The 26808-nt window shown below is 45.9% G+C and overlaps 1 protein-coding gene across 13 annotated transcripts in view; it reads right to left on the bottom strand.

Moving 5' to 3' along the window:
• Window positions 1–26808, bottom strand: part of Frmpd3 (FERM and PDZ domain containing 3) — a 149840-nt gene that overhangs the window by 69081 nt on the left and 53951 nt on the right. For 2 of the 13 annotated variants that reach the window (XM_052736680.1, XM_052736688.1), the window contains 3 exons: window positions 23498–23617; window positions 5362–5516; window positions 1133–1235 (listed from right to left, as the gene is read on the bottom strand). The exons of 2 other annotated variants lie outside the window; for them this stretch is intronic. In XM_052736680.1, the coding sequence (XP_052592640.1) occupies window positions 1133–1235; window positions 5362–5509 (251 nt within the window). In that variant the 5' untranslated portion in view covers window positions 5510–5516; window positions 23498–23617. Of the gene's footprint in view, window positions 1–1132; window positions 1236–5361; window positions 5517–23497; window positions 23618–26808 lie in introns of those variants that run through there. 9 more of the 13 variants (XM_052736746.1, XM_052736684.1, XM_052736716.1 and 6 more) reach the window with 6 other exon arrangements.

The following is a 26808-nucleotide window of genomic DNA, read 5'->3' as shown; positions in this document are numbered from 1 at the left end:
CCAGAAACCTTTACAAAATTGGAATGCTTTGTTCTAGGGTACAAAGACATCCACTAGAAGCAAAGGAGGACTTCTGAGGGGCATAGCTGAAAGAGCTTCAGCATGTACTGATGGGGTAAAAGGGAGCTCTCCCCATACTGTTGTGCTAGTGGAGGGTGAAGGGCACAGTGTAAAGAGTAGGGCAGTACAATGGGCAGTTGAATTGAAGAAGAGACAAACAAGTCATTAGAGATCAGAGACATTTGGAGGTATTGAGCTGCAGGGGAAGTATGGCAAAGAAGACCTACTCTGGACTTCAGGACAGAGCATTCCAATACCTTTCAAGGAGATAGGAGAGTGTGGTACCACACAGAATGCAAAGTCTGCCTCTGAAAGCCAGGGAGTGTTTCTGGGAGCAGGCAGGCTTTGGTGAGTTCCAGAAAGATGAATAGAAGGAAAACACTCTGAACCAAGTCCAGCAGAAGGGGATGAAAGCAAAGATGAAGGCAGGGCATACCAGGCAGAAAGAGCGAATGAGTGAGCAAGCTAGAGAGACAAAGAGAGAGAAGCAGTAAGACAGAGACAGAGAGGCAGGGAGTCCCTCAAACTGAGAACGTTAGCTCACTGAATTTAGTCTTCACTTCTATCCTGTCCTTTCCTTTCAAGACATCTATGCAAAGGTATAAGTATGTTGTATCGGGACAAGAAGTGTGTGTGTGTGTGTGTGTGTGTGTGTGTGTGTGTGTGTGTGTGTGTGTGTGTGTGTGTGTGTTTGCTTGCACTGTGCTTATCTCAGAGTGTTCTCTTAATGGCATATTGGGTTCTCACAGTCACTTGGCCTGTCCCACGGTACAGTAATTCCAAAACTCCAAAGGGCTTGGACCGAGAGACAAGTTGGAGAGGACAGAGGTGAAGCTGGAGCATGAAGGCTCTTCTTTTTGTCTACTCATGTCACTGGCAGAGTATGTGAGGCCTGTGGTGACCCTTACTGCCTGATACCCACAGTTCTAGGTGGCCAGGAGCCCTGGCGAGAGCTGATCTGCCTGGGAAGGTTTCTCTCTAGGGCCTTGAATAGTGGTAGCCCTTTGCCACTGATGGGACAGGGGTGGGGGCATTGCTCAGCTCCTGTCAAGGCCCCAGAGGCCCCTGTTACCTGATGAGTTCTATGAACCTCTCCCTGGGGGCTTCACTCACGTCCTCCTCATTAATAGCCACAATCTGGTCACCAGCCAGGAGCTTGTCCTCAGAGGGGCCTCCTGCAGAGGAGAGGAGAGAGGCGTGAGGGCTCAGAGGTACTGCCAAGGGAAAGTGCAAGTCTGGGCAAAAGCCACATTGCCTGAGGGAGTCAAGCCAATAAAGAGAGAGGAGAGAGAGAGAGAACTCCAGTAGAAGCCTGCAGAGGATGCAGACTGAGGTATGGTGGCAGAAGTGTTTTTCTAGCTCAGGCTTCCGCCCATGGAGGACAGAGGAATGAAGAGAGAGACTGGAATAGAGACCCTTTCGCAGAGCGTGGCATAGGAGCAAAAGGTCCACGGCTAAGATGCGGCTCTAAGTGTCTGGTCGCTTGGTTCTAAAGAGGGACAGAGACTTCTGTCTCATTTGAGCGGTTCACTTAGGCAAAATGAATGGCTTCTGACTGCTGGAGGTGGCACAAGTGACAAGAGCAGGGGAAGCAATCTTCTTACTTGAATATCAGTCGTATTCATTCTGAAATGGTTTAGGCACTCATATGCTGGGAGATAGGGGAATGAATTTTAAGACCGAAAGGGTTTAAATTTTTCCAACACTGAGAGATGCTATCCCCTCCAAATGTGTAAACAAAGTACAGGTCCCCAGGCAGCAGGACATCTGCTTGCTGCCTTCCCATCTCCAATGGTGAGGTTAAGAACTGATCTATGGGAAAGCTAAACGCCTTGGCTAAAGCAAAAGGTAGAGACAGAGAGGTGCCACAGGTGGTGCTGCCTCCACTTCCTAGGAAAGTCCCTTTCTTCCTTCCTTCCTTCCTTCCTTCCTTCCTTCCTTTCTTTCTTCCTTCCTTCCTTCCTTTTTTTCAATCTTTCTTGAGAAAAGCTTTTCAGAGACAGAAAGAGAATGAAGTTGGATACAGCATGATTCAAACCCTAAAGAAAAGCTAAACGATATGTCCCACTCTCAAACTGGCCTTGATTATTATTTGTGGCCATTAAAAAAAGGCCAGATCCCAACTTTTCTCTCCACAGAGAAGTGCGCTGCCTATTGACTTCCCAAACTTATACATACTGACTATGTCAATGATGGCACAGGCCTATAATCCCAACTGCTAGGGAGGCTGAGACAGGAAGATGTGAAGTTCAAGGGTGCTGGAGCTACTAGCTAAGTTCAAGGCTAGTCTGGGAAACTTAGCAAGACCCTGTGTCAAGATAAAAAAGTGAAGACAGTCGAGAGGTGTCCCAGCATACACGGAGTTCAATCCCATGGGCAAAAATAAAAAGTCACCTGAGCATATCTCAATGGCTCTGGCCCCTGGGACTCATGTAGGAGTCACCAATGGAACAGCATTGACGTTTGCTAGGCCTCATGACAGTTCAGTGATTTCACAAATTGTGAGCGTGGGGTTGACAATCATACTCTTTGCAGCCATGAAGAACTGGGCTCTAATCCTGCAGTCACAATTTACTGTGTGACCTTGAGTGAGACTTCTAAATGTCTCCCAGTCACTTATCTGTTAACTGAGAAAATGACAGTGCCTATACATCAGAGAATGTTGGGAAGATAAATGAGGTGATTAATGTGTACTACTTAAAATAGCTGATTAAGCCAGGTAAAGTGGCCCACACCTATAATTCTAGTCCTTGGGAAGTTGAGGCAGGAGGATTAGGAGTTCAAGGTCAGTCTTAACTACACAGTGATTTAAAGGTCAACTTAGACTGCATAAGATCCTGTCTCAAAAACAGAACAAAGCAAAGAATACCAATAGTTGATCGCTGTCAGTGAGAACTGAATAAATGATGGTTATTGGCTCTTCCAAGGGACAGTTCCTTCCGTTTGTTTCATTACGTCTATCAATTTCTGTCAAAACCAACTAACTTTGGCTAGGGATGGAACTCAGTTGGTAGAGTGCTTGCTTTGCATACACTCGGCCGTGGGCTCACTCCCCAGAACCACATAAACTAGATGTGGTGGTGCACACCTATAATCCTAACATTCAAGAGACAGAGGCAGGACAATTCCTTTAAGTCCAGAGCCAGCCTGGCCTGATATCAGGATAGCCAGGGCTACACAAGACCGTGTCTCTAAAACAAACAAATAAAAAAGCCAACAAAATGAAAATAACAGTCTCGTAGGTGGGGGCACTTTACTTATTTCCTTTCCTTCTTCCCTCTCTCCCTAGCTTGGAGTGAAGAGGTCCTCATAGAACACAACTTCCTTCTTGGGCCTTGGACCTGTCCATGTCACTGGTGATATTGATCTACCTTTTGCACAAATGGTTTGTGGGTCTTCGGAGCCATGACTGACCCTCTGTAGAATACTTCATCTTTTCTCATGGCCTCATATGCAAGCAAACATCCTCTGTATCCAGTAGCTTCATGGATCAGCCCATCTTTTATAGGGTAGGGCCTGGCAGTCCCTAGCTTTTTGTGGCTCTATTAAGGGACTTTTATTTATTTTTTTTTAAATCAGGTTTTAAAATTTATTTATTTTTATTTTATGTGCATTGGTGTTTTGCCATGGGTATCAGGTCCCCTGGAACTGGAATTACAGATAGTTGTGAGCTGCTATGTGGGTGCTGGGAATTGAACCCAGGTCCTCTGGAAGAGCAGTCAGTACTCTTAACCACTGAGCCATCTCTCCAGCCCCAGGACTTTTCTTTTTATTCCTTCACCTCTTTCTGTTCTAGGACAGGGATGGGATGGTGGAGGGCTTCTTTCCAGTCTTCAAATTCTGTATACTTTGAAGTTAAAGTAGGGGTTTCTGGTGGTCTATTGTATTCCCTCTTCCCGAGACAAATTTGGTTTCTGATCAGAAGACAGAACTCTTTTGCCAAACTGGATGACTGACTCAGGAGCCTAAGGTTATCCACAAACTCCTGTATTGAATTTTGTTTGCTTTTGCCCTCTAGTTGAAGAGAGCTTACAGGAAAAAAAATGTTTTTTTTTTTTCTTTTCCTTTGAGGATAGCGAAATTCATCAAATTTCTGCAAGACCAGTTCGTAGTCTGCTGCTCCTTTTGACTGAGTGAGAAACTGTTGTAAACATCTCAAGCCTCAGGCCTAGCAAGTGAGGAATAAAGCCCTTTCCTGTCAATGCACAGCGAATGCAAACACAACATTGCTTTGGCTCTATTTCACTCACAATGGCAGGGTTTCAGACATGCGGGTGGGCGGGCGGGCGGGCGGGGTGCTTGCTCCTTTTCCCATCCCATGCAGTCACTTCCAAGCCCAGCTTGCCTCTCATCAACTCAAACAGGCTCTGAGCAAACTCTTGTTTAGCTGCTTCCTAGTTGAACGACCCTGTTATATGCCCCTTACCTTACCAGCTTTGCTGTGAGAACTAGACAAAATGAAATAAAGGACTTAGGAGATGCTTCATTAATGGGAACTTTTGCTACTGACAGTCTGGCCTTCAGACAGTTCATTCTGTTTTCCCTTTCCCATCCTACCAGCAGTCTCAGTCCTAATTCTGGTCTTCACTAGCTCATCTATCTCATGAATAGTATCCATAGGCTGGAGATCAGATTCTCTCTCTCTCTCTCTCTCTCTCTCTCTCTCTCTCTCTCTCTCTCTCTCTCTCTGTGTGTGTGTGTGTGTGTGTGTGTGTGTGTGTGTGTGTGTGTGTGAGAGAGAGAGAGAGAGAGAGAGAGAGAGAGAGAGAGAGAGAGAGAGAGATGTGAGTATGGACACTTGGCATGCCATTGTCCATGTGTGGATGTTAGAGAACAGTTTTGTGGAGTTGATTCTTTCCTTCCACATTTATGTGGATTCCAGGGATCAAACTTAGGTCATCAGGCCCACACAGCAAGTGCTTTTATTTACTAATCCCCCAAATTCTTGAGGACAGGAGCTGGGCCTTGTGCTTCCCTGCAGCACTGCTTGGCTTAGAGTAGGCATTCTATAAATACTCGTTGAAATAAATTGAATGGTACTTTCTCATCCAAGGTATGATGTGTCTCCTATGCATGTTCTGTGCAAATGGAAGATTCCCCCCGCCCCAGTTCTTCTTAATTGCAGTCTCTGTCTCAGGCCCCAAGCCACCTGGATGGTTTGTTACTAGCTGACAAATCTTTATCCACGCTTGGTAAATTACTTAGTAAGCCCATATACTTAGGAGCTCTGCTCTCTGGGAAGACATGTAGGTGTTGGAGACAAAAGCCAGGGATTGGGGGTACCCTCTGAGGGACACCTACCTGGCCTCACAGATCGAACCACCACAGGCCTCTCACTGCCGGCCACGAAGCCAAAGCCATAAATAGGGTCTCGGTGAATGGTCACTTGTCGCAGTGTCTCTGCTGGCAGCTGTACACATTCCATATCATTTGCGCTCTCTTCTTGCATCACATGACTGGGGGGGGAGGGGAAGATAGGAGCAAAACAAGACGCAAAGGGAACTAAGCCTCAAAGCCAGCTGGGAGGGACATCAGTTATGGTTCTGGCTATGATACCTGGGAGATCACAGCTTCACTTTCTTCATGTTTTGGGACCAGCAGAAGCGATGACTACCTCGTAGTTCATACTGGAGTAAGAGGGAGCTAGCGGGGAGAAATTGGTGACATGGGAATTGCAAGTCACACTCCTCTATGATGTTGGGACTCTAGAAGAAGCCTACAGGCAAATGTATTGTTCTGAAGTTAACTGGTATCACCTATCTTAATTGGCTATTAACTCCCTAAAGGAAACTAACCCCCCAGGGAACAGATCACAAAAGCAGGAGAATAAGTGGGAAAGGAAATGTGAAATCATTCCAGAATGAGGAACATCTTCACGGAAGTCCTTGTACAATTTTAAACTTTAATGTCTATTAGGTGATGTATAAAAAGGAACTATTTAGGTGGCATATATAAACAAGCGTGCTAATGTTCAGGACCATTACTTTACACAATTGTACAGAATGCCAACTTATTTCACTTAATGGGACAGCTGGAAAATGGCTCCTGTGGGCCAGAAGGGGAGCATCTTCTTGAGGTGGCTGATAGATCTGAAACTCAGTCGAGGCTGGGGAAGAGGGAACACTTCCCTCACACCTGGGGGAGATTCCATGTTGTTCTCTCAGTGCCTACAACTTAAGCTCCTGAAGATTAGCAGTTACATAGAGCTAGCTGTATAAAGATTCTACACTGAGGGCCAGGGTGAAGCATATTTCATGCAGATAGGCCCAGGTGGAGCATTTGGATGAAGAACCCTGAGTAGTGGGGGTGTAAGGAAAGTGATGTTTGTGGGGACACTGGGTGCCAGGGATAAGGGAGATAGTAAAACAGGGAATGATGGTCTAGAAGAAGGACAAAGTAGGCAGGGATGGAAGAGAGAGGACCAGAACCAAGAGACTCAGAATCTTAGCAACCTGATTTAGCTCCAATACCCGCAGGCTTTCAGGTATAGCAGAAGAGCCTAGGTTCCTTACCTCAGTATATCTATTCTCCAAAACTAAAGTTCTAGCCAAGGCTCTTCAAAACAGATGACTAGGAGTTAATTAATTAAACTAGTACAAGGTTTGTAAAAGATGTGGGAGGCTTTGACACTATGAGAGTGATGCAATTGTTGACTAGCTAAGAATTCCAAATACTTCAGTGGCAGGTGGGTTGTTTATCAGGAATCAACTAATTAGAGCTGAGCTTTAGACTATTTGTGGGGGAGGTGAGATTTGGAGCAATTACATGAAAGATAAATGATAATTCAGCAACGACCCCACAGCTGTCTTCATTATACCAGACCAGGGATGATATGAATCACCCACATATACTCTAGCTGTACCCAATGTGGTCTGGAGACTGTCTTTCATCCCTTGGGGAGGTGGATGCTAGTATAGGGCAAATTTAGAAGTCTCTAGAAGGCAAATTTAGAAGCTGACTCCCTCCCATTTTCCTACCCTAGTAAGACAAATGGACACTTTCTAACTGAAAGGCATGAAACAGCTGGAAGGTGGCTTGGCTATTTTTCTGAATAGGTATTTTGGGGGTACAGGGTATCTTTGGGGGTGACCTGAGGTGCTTTTCTGACTTCTGTTCTGGCTGGCAGGCACAAGTTTAGCATTGTAGGGAGCCAGAGAGCATTGTTTTGGGCTACCATCTTGCCTCAGTCTTGAGGTCGCTACTCAATTGAGCACCTAGTCTCAAAGACGATAAAAAGCCTCTTCCCGGGATGCCCTGAACTGGGTGCTGATGTGGACGCACGTTGGGGCAGGGTAGAGGCTTGAGAAGCTGTTGGGCTGCACAGCCCCTGGCCTGGGGAGCAAAGAGCCTGCAGGTATACCATGGAAGTATCCTGTACTCACCCTCCCATCCCAAGCACTAACAATCCAGATTTTCCCTCCCTCTGCTTTTCGTGAAGCTGGGGACCCTTCAGCCTTCAGTGGACCTTGAGGTACCACCATTACTGATTCAAACAGTCACTCTTGGAGACAGAGCAACCAACAAGCCGAAAGCCTTGTGTGACATGCTTTGCTTTATTCTTCTGACTCACATGGGGGCAACCAACGAGTATTTATTGAGTACCTACTCAGGCAGTCCAGAGCCCTTGAGGACACAGAAAAGCTCTAGGTCTTTGGCTACGAAGAGCTACCAGTCTAGCTGGAAGAGAAAAGACAAGGGTCCAGTGCACACGGGAATTAGAGTATGATTGAGAACAGTAGATGAACTTGATGACTAGCTCAACCTTGTATATTCAGAGGAAAGGGTAGAGAAGCTGGGGAAGGTGCCACGGAGGGTGTGGGAATGGTTTGGGTAGGCCAGGAAAAGTCACACTGTGGAGAGAGATGGAAACCCAAGCTCTCTCTCGCAGGCGACCCAGCTATTCTTCACCATAAAAGGCATGTTTCCAGGTGAATCAAATCACATTTTGTTCCTCATTAGGGTTGTTTCTGAGCTGGACTAACTGTCCCTACCTGGATCTTTCTCAATTCTACAAGTATCTGATGCCCAGTGCCTAGGCCTTCCCACATGTCTTGGGTCAGGGGGCACACCTCTATTAACAATCTGGGGGGGCATTTGATAATCCAATGGAATGTCTTCCTTCCCTCCTAAGGTCTGCATCTTTTAGTGTATGCAGCCCAGTCCCTCAGAAATTTGCTAAGTGTCTGGAGACTTCTGAGGGACACTGGAGGCAAGCAGTGATGGATGAGAGGAGCTCAGCTGTCCAAGGGCCACGTGACTGCCTTCCTGGGGAAACTAGGCAATTTGACTTTGAAAGACATTTGGCTTCTGGTCTCTCCAAACAGGGTAACCCTGAACAAATTATGAAGCAGCCAAAGCTCATGAGCCCCCCCATTGCTTTATTTCTGGCATCTGCCATCTTCTTCTGTTGTTTGTTCCCAAGCATACAGCACCTTCATTCTGTCCCCTTTTCTACACAATGTCTCTAAAGTATCTGCTCATCCTACACCAGGGTGGCCCTCTTCATTCAGTGATCCAAGAAAAAGTTCTAGCCTTTTCCTTCTGCCTCATAGTAACAACCTTTAGGTCCATGTGCTTCTTTGCATATTGACACCTATTACCTCATTTGAGAAAAAGTACTTTCACATCCACTATCTCCTCACAGCTGCTATCTGTCCTGCCAAAGAGGCGAGGTGACTGCTCCTCCCCCAGCCCTCAAGGTAGGAGCAGATACCCACAGAGGCTGAGCACAGCCGTGATCCAGCTGGAGTCAAATCTCCTTGGAAAGTCCCAAAATCCCAGCACCATCAGCTACATGCTTTCAGAGTCCTGGACCCCTTGTCACCCAGAATTTCCATTTCAAGCTGGCTCCAACCCTGTGAATAGTAACATGCCATGTCCCGGCCAGGCCTGGATGCTCAGTACACATTATAATTAACCTGTCTCTTATCCTGTTCACTTTGTGTTGTTGGGAGAATGAGATGAGATCATGGCTACAGAAGAAAGCACTTAGAAGGTTAAGTATAGCATACGGATGTAGAGGTGACAATATTACGGGTAGCATTATTCAGGGTGGCCAGAGGAACAGAGAAATGGAGCCGAAAATGAACCTTCACCCAAAGTCACACAGCTTGGGGGCCTTCCCACACCCTTTCTTTTTAAGAGACAGCCCCACAATGCACTCTGCTCCTTTGTTAGCTGGGCAGCCCATTTCCTGGCCCAAACTATCAGACAATCTGACTCCATTTGAATGCTTTGATTTCTCTGTGGACTAACCTGACCTCCATCACTGGCCAAAGAGAAACCAGGAGCTGGAGTTCACACTAACAACTGTTGCTAGGCAGATGTGGCTAAAGACAGATGAACTGACAGGGCAATGAAATGGTTCTGTGCTAATGTTCTATCTTTCTGCACTCTGGGGCAGGAGAACTAAAATGTTACAGTTACATTTCCAGGCGCTGGCTTTTAGTTCTCCATCCCTCCTTGCCTTTGGCTCTTTTTTCTTTACATTTGGTTGGCTCCTTGGGGAGTCTTGTCATTCTCCTTGAAACTGGCAGGATTTGGAGCCATGTGGCGCCAATTAGCCCTCTGATTCCAGTAACTGGAGCCTGACTCTCCTGGAAACTCCAAAGATCCAGCACAGCAGGCAAGCAGCTGGGTACCTATGAGATGCCATGAATTCCAGGTGGCAGTAACAGGAACCCTATCTCCAGAGCTTTGAGATAGCTCCTCTGGGTGTAAACCTCTTTCCCCTGGTAAAGGTGCCCTCACCTCTCCTTTCAGCTAGCTGCTTCTTACTGTGTAGTGCTGCTCAAATTTTAATGTGCACCTGGGTCATGTGGGGGTATTAGCAAATTATTCTGAGGCAGCAGGTCTGTAGTCAGCTCTGCCATTCTGACCTATTCCAGGGTGATGCCACTGCTGACTATAATTTGGGATGCAAGGACACTATCCTTAGACAACAGGAGAACCACAGTCAGACAGGAGACTACGTCAGTGCTTTTACTCTGTTTCGTTGCACCAGTGAAGGTCCCAGTTAAAGCATAACTGCTGCCCGGGGTGGTGGCACACATGTGTAATCTCAGGAGTTGGGACAAAGAGACAGGAAGATCAAGAGTTCAAGGTCATCCTCAGCTACAGAGGCCAGCCTAGTCTACATGAGACCTTGTTTCAAAAATACTAAAAATCAAAACCTCAAAAAAAAAATACTAAAAACCAAATGAGTAAAAACCCATTATTACCTATCGCGGACACGTTAATTTTTGTAAACAAAGCTCTGGATGGCTGAATCAGATCTATCCGAGGAATGAATAGGGAGAGCTCAAAACATTTATGAAATGAGACAGGGAAGGTCACATTGGGGCAAGGAGAAGAAAGATATGGATTTATTTGGCCCTACTGGAGAATCTGGTCATCCCAAGGACTAGAAACATCTGGGAGTCAGGTAGTTAGATGCTGAAAGGAAGGATACTGCTAAGTAACAGAATTAGGTGTTTATTGAGGACTTACCATGCTCCAGGGTCTATTCACGTATTACCCTCCATCTTTATGGCAACCTCCTGAGCTAGGCAGTACCATGACTATTTTACAGTTAAGGAAACATTTGACAAAAGAGATCATACACTCTGCTAAAGAATATATACTTAGAAGCCATGTGGAATTGCAACATGAACCCAGGTCTGCCAATTACTCCATGATTTTTGCCAGGAACCTATGAGCCTAGCAGATTATCAAAAGGTAGTGAGGTCAGCTCCGTGGACTGTTCCTTCCCAAGTGAACTGAAGGCTGTTTCAGTGCTGTCTTTAAGAGCAGACGTCTTTGAAGACGCCACACCAGTAAGCGACATCAGGGATGCTAGGCACAGAACTGACCTCCTCTTATTCATGGAGGACGTATTCTAAGACAACCCTTCCACCCAAGGTTACTTTAAATCAAAGATAATATTAAACTCTTTCTATATTGTGGTTATTTTCCTGTACGTACACCCCTATGATAAAGTTTAATTTAATGAGTGAGGCACAGTAAAAGATTAACAAAGATAAAAGAGAAGATGGGTTTATTGGTGCACATCTATAATTCCAGTACTCCAGAGGTTTAGGCTACAGGATTAGGAATTTGTGGCCAGCCAGACTATGTAACAAGTTTCAGGCCAATCTGGGGTATATAGTGAGAGTCCTGACTAAAAAAAACAAAAGAAAACAAAAGAAATGAGACTGACTATAGCAAAGTACTTGTGGTGGTTTGAATGAGAATGGCCCCCACAGGCCATTTGATTATATTTGAATGCTTGGTCTCCAGTTGGTGAAACTGTTTGGAGAATGATGAGGAGGTGTGGCCTTGTTGAAGGAGGTTTGTCACTGGTGGTGGGCCCTTGCCAGACCCAGTCTCTCTCTCGCCTCCAATTTGAGAATCAGGATGTAAGTTCTCAGCTCCTGCTCCAGTGCCATGCCTGCCCTCCTGCTGCCATGCTCCCCACCATGATGATCATGGACTCAGCCTCAGAAACTGCAAGCAAGCCCCCAATCAAATGCTTTCTTTTATAAGTTGCCTTGTTTATGGTGTCTCTTCATAGCAACAGACCAGCAAGACAGTACTATAATAAAAATTATTTTGAAGGTATGAATTATTTACTTTTGGAATTTTTCACTTGGTGGTGTTGGGCTCCAGCTGACTGAAGGTAATTAAAACTGCAGAAGGTGAAGCCATCGGCTGAGAGGGGTTTACTGTACTGACCTGTCCACAATCTAACACTACCCTTCTTTTGTGGCCTTGGAAGCTCCTAGTCAACAGCATACTCTCCTGTACTCTCAGTTTCCCTTCTGAAATGGCCTGGCATCTTCCTTCCAAAGGGAGACCTTCTGTTGCTGTGTAAGTGGGCAGGGGATGAAGAAAGCAAGCCCCACCCCCTCCCCTTACCGGCTGGAAGTTTGAAGTGCTTTTGCTTGCCTTGGACTGTTCCCCTCTCCTCATTTTGGATTGGTCAGCTTAGCCAAAGAAAGGTTGAACTGGCAGGCCCGAGGCTTCAGGTAAACATACTTAGGACTGGTCAGCTGGAGGTGGGGGTGGGGTGGGTGGGGTGGGTGGGTGGGGGGGAGAATCTACCAGGGCTTTATCTCCAGTCAGGAGGGTGAGGAAAAGCTCTGAAGTTTGCTGTCTTTCTTATGTATCTGTGGCCCCTTTCCCTAAAATCCACCAGGGCTTTATCTCCAGTCAGGAGGGTGAGGAAAAGCTCTGAAGTTTGCTGTCTTTCTTATGTATCTGTGGCCCCTTTCCCTAAAATCCACCAGGGCTTTATCTCCAGTAAGGAGGGTGAGGAAAAGCTCTGAAGTTTGCTGTCTTTCTTATGTATCTGTGGCCCCTTTCCCTATCTGTCTGCTTGCCAGGGATCTGTCTAGCTCCTAGGCCCTCATTTTCAAGTGGAAGCTGCTTATTTTTGAAAATTGTTTTTGTTTCTCTCTCTCTCTGGAATCTCAGTCGCTCAGGACCTGCAGTGGAGGTAGGCCTCCTGTACTTACCAGTGCTCTCTCTAGGCCACTAGTTCTTTCTTCTGAAATGCCCCCACCTTCTGAGGAACTTGCCTGTTGCCAGCCTTCCTCCCTTTTCAGTGTTACCTGTAGACTTTCTAGGTAGGTCCCAAGGTCACTGAGAACTTTCGTTCCAAATCACATGTGATCTTCCCCCTCCACTCTTTTTTTTTTTGGTTTTTCGAGACAGGGTTTCTCTGTGTAGTTTTGCGCCTTTCCTGGAACTCACTTGGTAGCCCAGGCTGGCCTCGAACTCACAGAGATCCGCCTGGCTCTGCCTCCCGAGTGCTGGGATTAAAGGCGTGCGCCACCACCGCCCGGCCCCCTCCACTCTTTTTAAAAAGAAATCTTGGTACAATATACATAACATGAAATTTACAACTTCAGCCATTTTTACTTTACAATTAGTTCTGTGACATTAAAATCATTCACATTGTTTTGCAAATCTCACAACCGCCCATCTCCAGAAAGCATTCCTCTTCACAAACAGAAACTTACGTGTTTGGCATATTTCAGAGAGTAGAATGTCTTCAGGATTCATCCATATTGTAGCCTGTGTCAGCACCTCCTTCCTCTTAAGACTCAATCATATTCTATGTATGTGCCACATTTTATTCATCTGTTGATGGACACTGATTGTTCCCAACATTTGGTTACTTTGAATAATGCTGCTATGAATACAGATGTATAAATATCTGTTGGATCCTTGATTTCACTTTTAGGGGGATTAGACCCATGTTTTGGTTTCTCCTAAAGGCTCATACCTCCAGGGCTTGGTTGCTATTTGGAAAGTGATTAGATTTGAGGAATCTGAGTCAACCAATGGATTGATCCTTTGATGAATATATAATGTGATGGTGGTAGAAAGTGGGAGGTGGGGGCCTTGTTTGAATGAGTAAAGAAGTCACAAGAGGAGTACCCCAGACAGATGTCATCTTGTCCCTTTTTGCTTCTCTTTTGGTTTCCTGACTGCCATGATGTCTGCAGCTGTCCTTTGTCGTGCCTTCCTCCATGGTGTTTCTGCTGTGGCATGAGCCTAAAGCCAGTGGAATCAGCTGGTTGTGTACTGAAATCTATGAAACCATGATCAAAAACAAATTCATCCTCTTTTAAAATTATTTCTCTGAAACATTTGGTACAGCAATGAAAAAGTGATTAACCCAACTTAGAAGTGGGCTTCCCAGATAGTATGAGAACTCTATAATTATTTATTTATTTTTTTTAGGAATGGCCATATGTCTCAATGGGTATACCACTTTTTTCTAGCTATGACTTATGTTTCTGTTTGTTGTTTTGTTTTCATAATAGTTATGAAATGGTGGGCCCATGCCTAGTTTTGATACCACTATTGGTGAATTCAACCTCTACAGGTGATGGGAAAGCCACTGAAAACAACTTCTGTCACTGAACTCACTTCATTGCCGTACCTAGACATTATCAAGTATTGTACTAACTCCCAAATCTCCAGTACCATAATCTCCAAGCTTACACTCTACTCACTCTTCTTCAGGAGCTCCCAAACTCTTAGACTTAAACATTTCTAGTTTTATATATCTCAGGAATCTCAAACTTAACATTGCTGAAACTGAACTCTTGATTTTTTTTCCCTCCAAAACCTCATTCAGCATTTTTCATCTCAGTACGTGGCACCGAGTCAAGCTGGAAACCCGAGTCCTTCTTGAAGCCTGTCTTTCCTCCTTCATCCCTGACATCCAATTTCTCAGTAGGTACTGTCAGCTGTCACTTCAAAACACATCCAGAATCTGCCCAATTCTCTCCGGCTCCATGGCTGTCACTGATGCAAACCGCCATCACTTCTCCTGTGGACTGCTGCATCGGCCTCCCTATTGGCCTTCCCGTGTCACTGCTGTCCCCTTCTAAATTTGGCATTTATAGGTGTTGCAAGAGTCAAGACTAGAGCTAGTCATTCCATTGTTGAAAACCCTGTCGACATTCCCCATGGCTTGTAAACAGTACTGAAACTTACTTTCCATGGCTCACATGCCCTTCTCCGCAAGCTATTCTTAGTATTGACTGTTACAATATGGTCCCATTAGCTACTGTTGAGTTTCTCATCACACCAAACAAGTTCTTTGCCATCTCAAGGCCAGCCCATTTGGTATTCTGTTTTCCTGGAAACCTCTTTCCCTATTTTCCACATGGCTGATCTTTTATCCTTTATTTCTATGCTTAAATATCACTTGCTCACAAAGGCTTTTCCTGTAAACTGCCCTATTATTGTGGCCTGTTATTTCCTTCATGAGACTCATCACACTTTGTAATTACGTGCTTTGTGGCTATTTTGCTATAAACCCTATGAGTTGGGACTGGGTCTCTTTTGTTTAACAGTGTACCTATTACGTGTTTGGCACATAGTTGGTGCTGAGTGTTGTTTTCCAAGCGAACCAATGCATCAGTGAGTAGAAGTAATTTTGAGGCACACAGAATCTCTGGCCATTCCATGCAATTAATTGTCAACTGGCTACTGGCTGTGGTTCACCCTGTGAAAGTCAGATTCATAGATGGCGATCATATTGGTCAGACTCTAGTTTCTATAATAGATACCCAAGAAAAACAAGTTAATAAGAGGAACACTTATTTTTGGTCCATGGTTTTGCAGGTTTCAGTACATGCTCACATGGTACTCCATTCTTTCAAGGAAATCTCTTTCCTCATTCTTCACATAGATGCTCTTCCATCCTTTAGGTCTCTTCTTAAATATCACCTCCTCACAAAGGCCTTTCCTAGAAAGTCAGCCATGCTGCATGTAGGCCTGTGGTGAGGCTGTGGCTTGTGGTGGAGAGTACATAATAGAACAAAGCAGCTCTCCTCAAGGCAAACAAGAAGCAGAAAGACAGGAAGGGACAGACGACAGGACACATCTTGGCAGCACATATACCCATTGACCCACTTCTTCCAACTAGGGCCTTTATTGACACCTCCTCCAAAACCATTGATTTATGAATCTACCAAGTATTAATGTATTGATCAGATTAGATACCTTAGGATCCAATCAGATGCACCAGTTGGGTACTAAACCTTCAACTCATGCATCTTTGGAAGATATATGTCATATCCAAATCACAGCAGTGGATCTGGCCCAAAGGAGACACTCCTCAATGTATCTGACCAAGACAATTGTAAGGAGAGAATGGACTCCAAGGAGTCCAAGACTATAATACAGGAAGGAACAAGAGATAGTAGGGCTCCAAGTCCTTTGAGAGTTAGAAATAGAACAGAATTTCCCTCAGAGGGAAGGAATTTTCTTTAAAGGGTATTCAAACATCTTTTCAGAATGGCCAGAAGCACTGGGTTGGGTAGGAAGAGACCATGGTCCCTTATCACTCCTGAGAGTCTCCAGATGGCTGAGTTGGTTACTTTCCTTGGGCTAACTCCCTCTTCCTTCCCAATCTTTATGGCCCTGCAATTTCCTCTTCAGTTGAGCCTGAAGAACCATCTTTGGGAAAACTTGTTGGTATCTGGATTCTTTTCTTGGATTGTCTAAACTAGCTTTCCCCTAGTAGGCTGGAATAACTGTTATTTGTCATAAGAGGGAAAGTGTAGTGACCGAAGTCATCTGTTCTTCTACAAATATTTGGGAGCTTGCAGTAATTTGGTCAAAGACCAAGCCTAAAATATCTCTGAAAGGAAGCTGTAGAGAGATCCCAGTGGTGGTGGCTCACGCCTTTAATTCCAGCACTCAGGAGGCAGAGCCAGGTAGATCTCTGTGAGTTTGAGGCCAGCCTGGGCTACAGAGTGAGATACAGGGCAGGCACCAAAACTACATAGAGAAACCCTGTCTTGAAAAATCAAAAATCAAAAAAGAAGAAGAAGAAGAAGAAGACGAAGAAGAAGAAGAAGAAGAAGAAGAAGAAGAAGAAGAAGAAGAAGAAGAAGAAGAAGAAGAAGAAGAAGAAAAGAAGCCGTAGGGGACCCCCTTTGCAGCTGCCCCCTTGCCTTCCTCTTTTCTCCTCAGGGGTTACACATTCAGTAGATTCCAACGTGCTGCCTAATAGGTCCAGACACACTCCTAAACTCTCCTTGCTGGGCCTGTCAGTCTGGTGACAGATGTTAGGGCTGTTCCAGATGTGAGGCTGATGCCATATGGCATTCTGGGTCACAAGATCTGAAGCTGCTGCCATTGAGCTGAGGCAGTTAGTAGGGAGATCCTTACATTTTAGCCCTCACTCACCTGTCACTGGCTGAGGCAGTGAGGGGGAACTAGAGCAATGAAATATTCATGGGAGCTTGAAGGAGTTGTCATGTCATTCTAAAGAACCCTGGGCACCCCAACCCCCACCTCCATGTATGACACCAAGTATTTCTGAAGGATGCCAAGACAGATTGACTGAGCCGGAGGAAAAGGGATGAGGAATGAAGGGAAAGACAATCAAGAAGAGAAGAGAAGACAGCTGAGCAGGAAAGAGGCCTGTCAGAGCCAAGAGGGAAAGAGGCAGGGCCAACAAGATGAAGGAGAAATAAGACAGAAAGGCCTTGGAGACCTTGAAGGCAAAAGGACAAGCTTGGAGAAGGCAAACACTAGAGATACCATCTCTTGTCACCTTAGCTTTTTGGAGGTCCTTTCCAATTCTTCCCTTGTCCTCTAGATGCTTGCCAGCTGCCCCCAGTGTTACCTTTAGGGCATCCACCACTGCTCAAGGACCATATGGTAATGAGAGCCTTCAGATAGAGCACTTCAGAGGACAGAACTCTTCTGGGAGGAGGATTGCTATGATGCCAAACTGACAGTATGATGCTCCTACGCGGTTCACAGATGGGGATACAGTGGACAAGCGACGAATGGGAAACATTATGAGTGAAAGGCCCGGGACACTTTGCTGATGTAGGCCAATTTTCCAGGCACCAGAAACTGGATTTTTGTTGTGAAAGAGATTAAGAGAAGCCAAACAGGACTGGGAGAGAACTGCAGAAAGCAGGAGGGCATAGTCGTGATGGGAAAAGTAGAGTTGGCAGGGAAAGGAACAGCAGGCCTGGACTGTTCCCCTCGGTGCACACTCTCTTTGAGGCTAGGCTGGACCATAGAGCTCGGGCAGAAAAGGCCAAGCCAGGAGAGGGTCCCTGGCTACCCACTTTTTTCTTCTCTTGGATCCCAGCCTTTAGTCTGCCAAGGGCTGAACTGTAAACAAAGCTTGGAGGACAGACAAGGGAGCAGGTGTGGTCAGGAGTTTCTGGGAATTTCCCAAGTAGCTGCCTCCAGCAGCAAAGACCCAGGACTCATATAGCATCTCCCTGGGGCCTGCTTGGCAGGCACTGACTGCACAGGGCTCTGGGCAAAGCCTCTCGAAGCTAAAAGAGTGCCCATTCAGCTGTTGGACCATGCCAAGACCCTCCTCATTATGAGACTACTAAGCATCAATGGCCTGAGCCACTAGCCTTGGATGCCCCCAGCCTCTGATTTTGGTCAACTCCAGGACAATCTCAGAGTTGGCAACGATCATGCAAGTTATTTACTTGCTCTTGTTGCACCCCTGCTGATTTCCAGAAACAGGAGGGGAAGGCTAGGACTGCAGCTGGGTTCTGGAGGAAGTGCCAGACCTGGACCGGTAGAGAGGGAGGGCACAAACAGGCTTAGAGACCAAAGAGTTCAGGAAATATGTAGCAGAAGGCATGAAGATGAACCCAAGTACAGGCTAACAGGAAAGCAAAAGGCTATAGGTAACTTAGTGAGCAGGATTTTCCCTCATGTCTGGCTTTGCAGGGGCACAGAATTTTCCCCTCAGTGTTCTCTCAGGGAGCTTCTGAGAAAGCAGTAAAGTACATCTACCCTGGTGCTTTGCCTAGATGCCTGAAATGGGTATCTTCAGCATAGAATTTAGGACCAATAGGCACCAGGCTGATGTGTGAGAGAGCAGTCCCCAGCTCCTTCTCTTGTGTCAGCTCAGACCTATTCAATCAGTCCACCCCAGATGCAAGGCAGAAATTAGGTCAAGAAGCCACTAGACAAAGGAAAGGATGTGAATAGAGGCCTGGTTAACCCATAACACCCTGCCAGGAGGTGTCCAGAGATGTTAACTGCAGCCTCAGGACAATGAGACACCTTTTATTCTGCCTAATTGCATCTTCCTGCTGAGAGAGAAGACAGAATTTTAAAGTCTTCCCCGAACTGGGGTCAGAAAAGAAAAGTGAGGTTGATGAACACTCCACCTAAGAATAAAAGCAACAGGCTGAAAATACCTGCCAAAGGCCACAATCCCCAGAAGCACAGAGGTTAGACATAGAGTATGGGACTAGATGGAAAGGAAGAATCTCCCTAGCAAGGGGAAATAGAACATATAGTTATGGAGAGACAGGGGACAGACTGGAACAGGAGGATGACATGAGGACAGGTAAAGGGGAAATACAGGGAGGAACAACTAATACCAAGGAGCATATGAAGGGCCATTTGAGAACCTACTGCAGTAGAAGCTTCTTAAAATACATACATACAAGAGAGAAATCTAAAAGGAGTCACCAACTAATGGGGAGGCAATGCCCCAACTAGACATCTTCCAGCAAGTGAAACCTCCAGTACCAGGAATAGGTTATATCTCATTGAGTCATTGGCCAAAGGTGTCTCATGAGAATCCCCAAACAACCCAGGCTATTGCCAAGGCTATTGGTTACTCTCCATAAAATGATGAGAAGGTCCTATTGCTGAAGATAACACCTATACAACTCAATGAACACGGCAATGTTGAGCTGGTGCCTACTGATTAGTGTTCATGGTACTAGAAGATACTCTGCATGCTACCAGAGGAGAAAGGTAACCATCAACCCAGCTACAAAACCTGTGATCTACAATGGTGACCCTCCTGCAATAGTGGCACAAAATTGTGGGGTTAACCAACCACCATCTGATTGGATTTAGTGTCCATGAGATGAAACCTGTGCCTGACACTACCCTGGTGGTCAAGAATCTGAGACTAGGTAGACCATGGACCTAGGGAAAACCAAATTCTACTGTTTTGCTAAGGGAACACAGCAATAAAATGACTCCCAATGACATTCTGCTATACCCATAGATAAATATCATATTCAGCCACCATCAGAGAAGCTAGGTAGATGGGAACAAATACAAAGACCCACAATTGGACAACATGCAGAGAGTGAGAGACCTTGGAATACTCAGTCCTAAATGGGATGTCTCTATCGAATCCCTCCCCTCAGGGCTCAAGGAGCCTTGCAGAAGAAGGAGCAGAAAGATTGTAAGAGCCAGAGGGGATGGAAGACAGCAAAGAAACAATGTCTTCCAGACACAGCAGGACAGACACACACATAAACTCACAGAGTTTGTGGCAGCATGCACAGGGCCTGCATTGGTTCATATGGGGCCCCGATGCTGAGAGGGGAAAAGGACATACACCCCCATCCCTGACCAATAAGCTGTTTAATTGACAACTGCTTTCTCCACTGGAGTCCCATTGTGTATATAAACCAGACTCAAGGGCATGCCCTATGCCCAGCAGTAGATGGCCAACACAAAACAAATTTAATGGTGTTTGTTTTTTTTTATCTCATATTACTTTGTTTGGGCAGTTTTTTAAAATCCTCACTGGTCTTTTGTACTTATATTATGGTTTCCAATATTGTGGGGGTTTTTTTTGGTGTGTGTGTATATGTGTGTTGTGCTTTTTCTCTGTTTATTTTATTTTATATTTAGTTTTCTTTTTAATCTGGCTGTTTGTTTTCTAAAGAGAGAAAGAAGGGTGGAGTTGGATGTGTGGGGAGGTGGAGAGGATCTGGGAGGAGATGGGGAGGGGAAACCATGATTAGAGTATATTGCATGAATTCTCAATTAGAACAATGTAGAAAAATGATAATTTTTGAGGAATAACTTTTAGTTACTGTACCTGAATAGCTTATTAACCAAGAAGGCCCTTCCTTAAGCCTTCCGATTTTGGCATTATAGTGTATTGTGTTTTGATTGATTAAACCTCACAGAGCCAGGGCTTTCTTGAAGAACAGTGCAAGTTCTCTTTCTGTTCAGCTTCTTACAAAGGAAAGGCTAGCATAGTCCTTTGCTGTGAATGAAGGGCTCTCCTCTGCAGGTTTTGGATAGCATTAAATCATTTCTTCATTTGTATATGCACCCAAAAAAATCTACTGTACATCTACTATGTACCCAGCCTATCCCTCCAGTTTAATGTGGAGATGGATATGTAAACAAACACAAAACTACGTGTTACCTGGATGCACAGAGGGCATCAGAGGATGCTCTGGGAACACAGAAGAAGGTATCTCCCAGCAGATCTCCCCTACCCTTGCAGAGTGGTGAAGGTGAGAAGGACATTCCAGAAAAGGAATGTCAAATGTGACAGCAAATGAATAGTTGGGAAGAGTCAGCAAAGAGGGAGACCTCTGGGTACTTAAGTCACTGCAGTTAGAAGAAATCACAGAATAAATTCAAGTCAAACTTTAATTTGAGCACAGTTCCCCACCGACTCCTTTCATGTAGCTTTATGAAGTGATGCAATGGACTCTGATGGGAGCACAGAGAGCCGGAGCCCTGCAAACACGGGCTTGGCAGCGAACTTCTCATGCACGTGGAAGGCTCCCCTCCTGGAGCAGCAGGAAAGGTAGGCTGACAGCAGGTTCAGTAAGATCCAGCCGTAGTCCCAGAGACCAAAGGCACGGAGCTCACACACCCTACGTTGTCCATATTGAAGAGGGTCTATTCAGTGCTATTCTCTGAATGGGCTGGGAAAATAGTAGGAAATTACAAAGGACCCCATTGAAGGGTTAGATATGACCCAGGAACAGCCTCAAGGGATTTGTTACGTGTAGATTTCAGCTTACAGGGATCTTGCTGGGAAGGGGGCACAACAATACTCTTATGCATATACAGGCTGCAGCTTCTGCTACTAAAGTTGTAGTTTCAAAACAAGACCCTCCCCTCTCCTTAGGCGATACAAAGACAGTTTTGTCCATCACTGCAAATGTTCTTTAAAAATTACCTCCTAACAGAGGTACTCAGATAGAGCCATAATATCGGATTAATAACTCCAAGCCAGCAAACCAGACACTTGTTTAATTAATAAAACCTATAAAGCATTACAACTTATTGATGTTACAGGCATGGCATTTTGTACAACAACAAAACCCAAATCCATCCGGAACACTCTGGTTTCTCCTGGAAGCCTGCTCTCCACCAATCTATGCAATTCTGTCTTTAGGGTACAAGGAGCTGAGAAATGAGAAAGACAGTGCGGAGTTCTGGGCAAACAGCTGGGGGACTACAGTAAACACAAACCCCTGTTTTCATGCACAGATCTGCCAAGGGCTTGTTACAGCTCGCTCTGGGCTTGGAGTTCTTGGATCTAGGTTGGAAGCCCAACTCTTAAGCCTCAATTCCTTTATTTATAAAGTGAGACTCGTCATAGGACTCACTTCAAAACACCTATACAAAGATTTAATACGTGAAACATGCTGGCAAATAAGTGCTCACTTACAGGCTCTACTAGCGATTATGATTATCCTTGGCCATCAAGTAATGGGATGTGCTGTGTTGTTCTGGCCCGCTGTTTGTCTTTCCCCACAGTTTGTAATTGGGGGAGATTTGAAAAATTGATTCAACATTTATTAGGACGAGGCCCTGACTTCAGAACTATAGAATTAAGATAAGTTTTGCCACAGGCAAATCAACCTGTCTTTTTTTTTTTAATTACTTCATTAAAGTCTGCTTGTCACCATATTTCCAGTAGGTACCAATGAGGATGTGTTTGAAGAAAGAGTGGGTCGAAATCCTAGCTCTGCCTTTCACTAGCTGTCGGACCATGGCCTTGAAGGCCTCTCTATGCCTCAGTTTCCTCTTTTGTTAAATATGAATAATATTAGTATTTACCCTACAGGATTTTCGTGACGATTGAATAAAATAGTGCATGTAAAGTACTTAAAACTGTGCCTGGCATATAGCAAGTTCCAAACAAATGACAGGTAGTGTTGTTATTATTACATATGACTTGTTATTACTGAGAGGTTGAGAGCTTAGTGAATCTAACCTATGTAGCTGAGGATGGAAAAACAGATGGGAGACAGGTCTTTGTGATCTCAGGCCTGACACCCTTTGAATTTTACACAATCGAGAGAAAATAGTGACAGGTATGGTCCTGCCTATTCTCACTTGCTAATGGATGAAATGTCTGTAAATAATATACCGCCAGGTGGGTACAGTGGTCATGTTCCTCAGCCTGACTCTGCTTGGAGAACACTGCGGTCTCAGCTGTCCCCTCCCCACAAAGCAATCAGCATCCTCTGTGCACCCTCCCCCACCCTCAAAGATCCCCGGGAGTGCAGCCTAGCCACTATGCCTGGGAAACAGAGGAGGGGGGCTAGAAGCCCAGATCTTTCCCCACTGAACTCGCAGCTGCTGGCTGGGGACCAAAGCTCTCACCTGGAGAGGGTCCTGGAGGATCTGGCTGCTGGCAGGGGACTTGAGTCTCAACACCTAGAAGCTCTGCCCTCCTCTCCAGCTTTCTGCTCGGTTAGCCTCTCTTCACCCTCTTCACTCCCCGCTCCCCGCCCCCCACCCTCAGCAGGAAAACTTCCCGCTCCTGCTGCCACTTTGTCATCGGCATCCAAACCTCTGCCCCGCATGCATCTTGCCTTGCAATTTCCCGGTCCGTGGCACAGAGAACCGACCCGAGGGCCTCTTGGCAACTAGAAGGAATCCCTGGGGGCTTGAGGTGGGGGATGGAGAGGCATATCACCCCCCCCCCCCAAGCGCCAACTCTGTACATCCTCTGCCCCCTCCCAGGGAAGATAGAAAGGGGGCGCGCCCAGAAGGAAGGGGCACATGCCAGAGCCTCCCCCAAGTCACTCTAAGGTGCCAATGAGGACCCTAGCAATCTCTGAGGACCTCACAAGCCCACACGCGCCCGGCTACATAACCCTTTCCCAGGTGAGCCAAAGCCTGGCTGCTGGGGCGCAGTACTTACTGTCGGGGACCCTCTCCGGGCCCTGGCTGCTTGGCTGTGGAGCGGGAACCCTCCCGCCCGCCGTCTCTCCGGTGCGCTGCCCCTGCCCGTGCCCAGCGCAGACACTAGCAGCAGCAGCGTCTGTAGGAAGAGAAAGATCACGCCTGCCTTAGAAACCCAGCCCCTGCTGTGACCAGAATCTTAAAGAAGGAGGCGACTGGCTGGGCCCCAGAGCAGAGGCTGGGGTGATGAACTAAGCACAGAGCTGGTAAACACAACCTCAGCCCCTCTTTTCCACCTGGATTCTGGCCTCAGAAGCAGTCTGGTGCCCCTGGGGGACCCCTCCCTCTGGGAACAGAGGTGTGTGGATAATCCAGCTACCGCTTAGCTAGGCTGGCCGCTACTTTGCATTCATTTTCTCATTCCAGCGCCCTCTTTATTGTACAGAAAACAAAACTGATGCGGGGGAGGGGGAGCAAAACAAATGCCCCCTGAGATTCAGGAGACACGAACTGGTGGGGCCAAGGTTAGAAACCACAGAGATCTTAAATGAGGGGGTACGTGGCACAAACTCCACTTTGTATTACTGCAAAGTAGCGTTTGAAATCCAGTGTCTTTACCTCTCCTTTCCCCATTTTTCTAACTGGACTAAAGTAAGGAAGGACAAGTGGCAACCCCAAGCATCCTTCGTTAGCACAGACAGTTCATTTTTTTTCATTTGGGTTTTTGAGACAGGGTTTCTCTGTGTAGCTTTGCGCCTTTCCTGGAACTCGCACTGTAGACCAGGCTGGCCTCGAACTCACAGAGATCTGCCTGCCTCTGCCTCCCGAGTGCTGGGATTAAAGGCGTGTGCACTGCCCGGCGCGACAGTTCTTTTCTTAACATTTGATAGGTACCTACTATGTGCCAGGCTCTATGGGAGACAGACAAGGGAGAGGGGAATGTCTGGATCCAGGTGGTCTTCTCTGAAGTCTGGGTTATGCTAGGAATTCGTCGAGGATCGTGCTCAGGTCCTAAAGATGAGAGCAGCCAGTGTTCTCAGGTAATCCTCACAGTAGAACTTCAGAGAGCCACTGATGGGGGACCAGAGAGAAGCTCCTAGAGACAATTTGGGGAGGATCTTGCAGTGGGGGCTGATTCTAACTCCTTCCTGCTACTGGATTGAGGACCCATATGAAGGATGAGTAGAAGGTGGCTTTGTTAGGAGATTAAGCCTCATTGGCTTCCCTATGGGTATCAGGTCACACTTGCCTTTCTTTGGCATTGACATTGGTGAATTGGGAAAGATCGTGTACTCCTTCCTTCCTGGTCAAAATGATCAGATAACATAACATACTTGTCTTATTTTAATCATTTAAAGAGGTCAGTAGAGCTGTGTGTGGTTGGCCTTATCTATAGCCTCAGAGATTTGGGAAGCTGAGTATAAAGTATCACTTGAGACCAGGAATTCAAGAACAGCCTGGTGACACGGTGAGACCATTTTTCAAAACAACAAAAATAAGAAGAGGAACCATTGTAGAACTTATGTTTCTCCCTTCCTTCCTCTGTTGCTTATCCACTCAGTCATTCATGCAGCAAATATTTATTAGCATCTTTGTGTGCTGGATACTGTGCTAGGAGCACACTTCCATAGTCCTGTAGGAGAGTCCACCTTGCAAGGCAGAGAGATCACAAGACTGGAAGTTAGGAAGCATTTAAAGCCCCAGTTCTTTGACTAAATGGCTGTGTGACCCTGCATGAGTCATGTATCCCTTTGGGACCTCAGTTTTCTTGTTGGTCAAACAGGGATAATAACACCTTCCAGTCCAGCTTTCTGGGGGTGTTTGTGATGCTGGAGGGAGGTAATGGATGTGAAGGAGCTTTGAAAAGTATAAAGCCACTAGACAAATGTCAGGGATTAGTCTGTCTCCAAGATGGGAGGGGGCTACTGGGAAGTAAAGCTGAAAAGAAATCCTGGCTGACTCTCCAAGATTGATTGCACTGAATTTCATCTTTCCAGAACTACTGAGCCTGCAGCTAGGCAGCCCTTGCTCTGTAAAATGGCATCCTCCCTCAGCGGTGCCTAGGACATACTGATTAGTAATGACTTGGCCTTAAATGGGGGAGATTGTTTTGGGGACTTGAATGGAACCAGCAGAACTGTCTGGGTTCTGGATCTCTAACTAATGACAATAGCAGCCTCCTCCTCTTCCTCCTCCTCCCATGAGACTATCCAGTCCCAGGATTGCAAGTGTCTGGGTTGAAACCTCTTGAGGCCCCCAAGACACATTCTGTTTAGAAAAGCACAGAGCTCATGGCAGACAGCAAATGGTGGTCCAGAGCATGAAGGCTTACTTTGGCTATTAGCTGGGGTTCTGTGTTCTGCCCAAGTAGCTGAGACTTGCAACAGAACTAGTAGAAACTTTGGGAGGGTCTTTCGCTTGTTTAGCTCATCTCATGGACCACCCCAAATATCTCTACAATCTAAATTACAACACAATTGTCCCTTGGTATCTACAGGGAAGGTTTCGGGATCCCAACAGATGCCAAGATATAAGGATGCTCATCTCCCTTATTTAAAATAGCACAGTATTTGCATATAATCTATGCACATCCTCTTGTATACTTTAAATCACCTCTAGATTACTTAAAAATCCAATACAATATAAAAGTTATGTAAGTAGTTGTCATGCCATATTGGTTAGTGAATAATGACAAGAAATAAAATTTAACACAAACATAATTCTCTTTAGAATTTCTTTTTCTTGTTTTTGCAAAAGAAGCAAGATAATTTTATTCTTTGGACTATTTTGATTTACAGTTGGTTGAATCGGAGAATGCAGAGCCCAAGGGAACAAGGGACTGTCTATAGTTTGTCTGCCATGCAACTGTGTCTTCAAGACACATTTCCAGATTTCCAGATGTGCTCACTTTTACCCCCAGCTACTCGAAGCAAACACACTTTAAGGAAACATGGGGTCCTGGTGGGCAAAACCAGTTTCTAGGCACATCTGCTAGCTTCTTCCCTTCCAGTCTCACTTCCTGTCAGATTGTCATCAAGATTGGCTCTAAGAATGCTAGAGGTGATAGAAGACTGAGGGAAGGCTCAGGTACCTAGGAAGCGGAGCCAAGCCCAGAGCTGCCCTTAACAGCTCTGGAGAACTAGAAAGAAAGCCAAAGGGAAGAAGAGCAAGCACTTTGGCCTCAAGCCAGGGCACCTGCAGCAAGTCGGTCCCTAGAGAAGACATGGAACAGCCACATCCCACACCCAGCCTTCCTTGGCAGCGGTAGAGCCCATCCCTCTTGTGGCTGGGGCTCTTCTGGATGTCTTCATACATTCTCTTGTCACATCC

This window comes from Peromyscus californicus, unplaced genomic scaffold, assembly GCF_007827085.1.
Source record: "Peromyscus californicus insignis strain IS unplaced genomic scaffold, ASM782708v3 Scaffold_10__1_contigs__length_136768540, whole genome shotgun sequence".
Taxonomy (NCBI): domain Eukaryota; kingdom Metazoa; phylum Chordata; class Mammalia; order Rodentia; family Cricetidae; genus Peromyscus; species Peromyscus californicus.
Note: the sequence above shows the minus strand (reverse complement) of the source record. Positions and strands in the feature narration are given on the sequence as shown.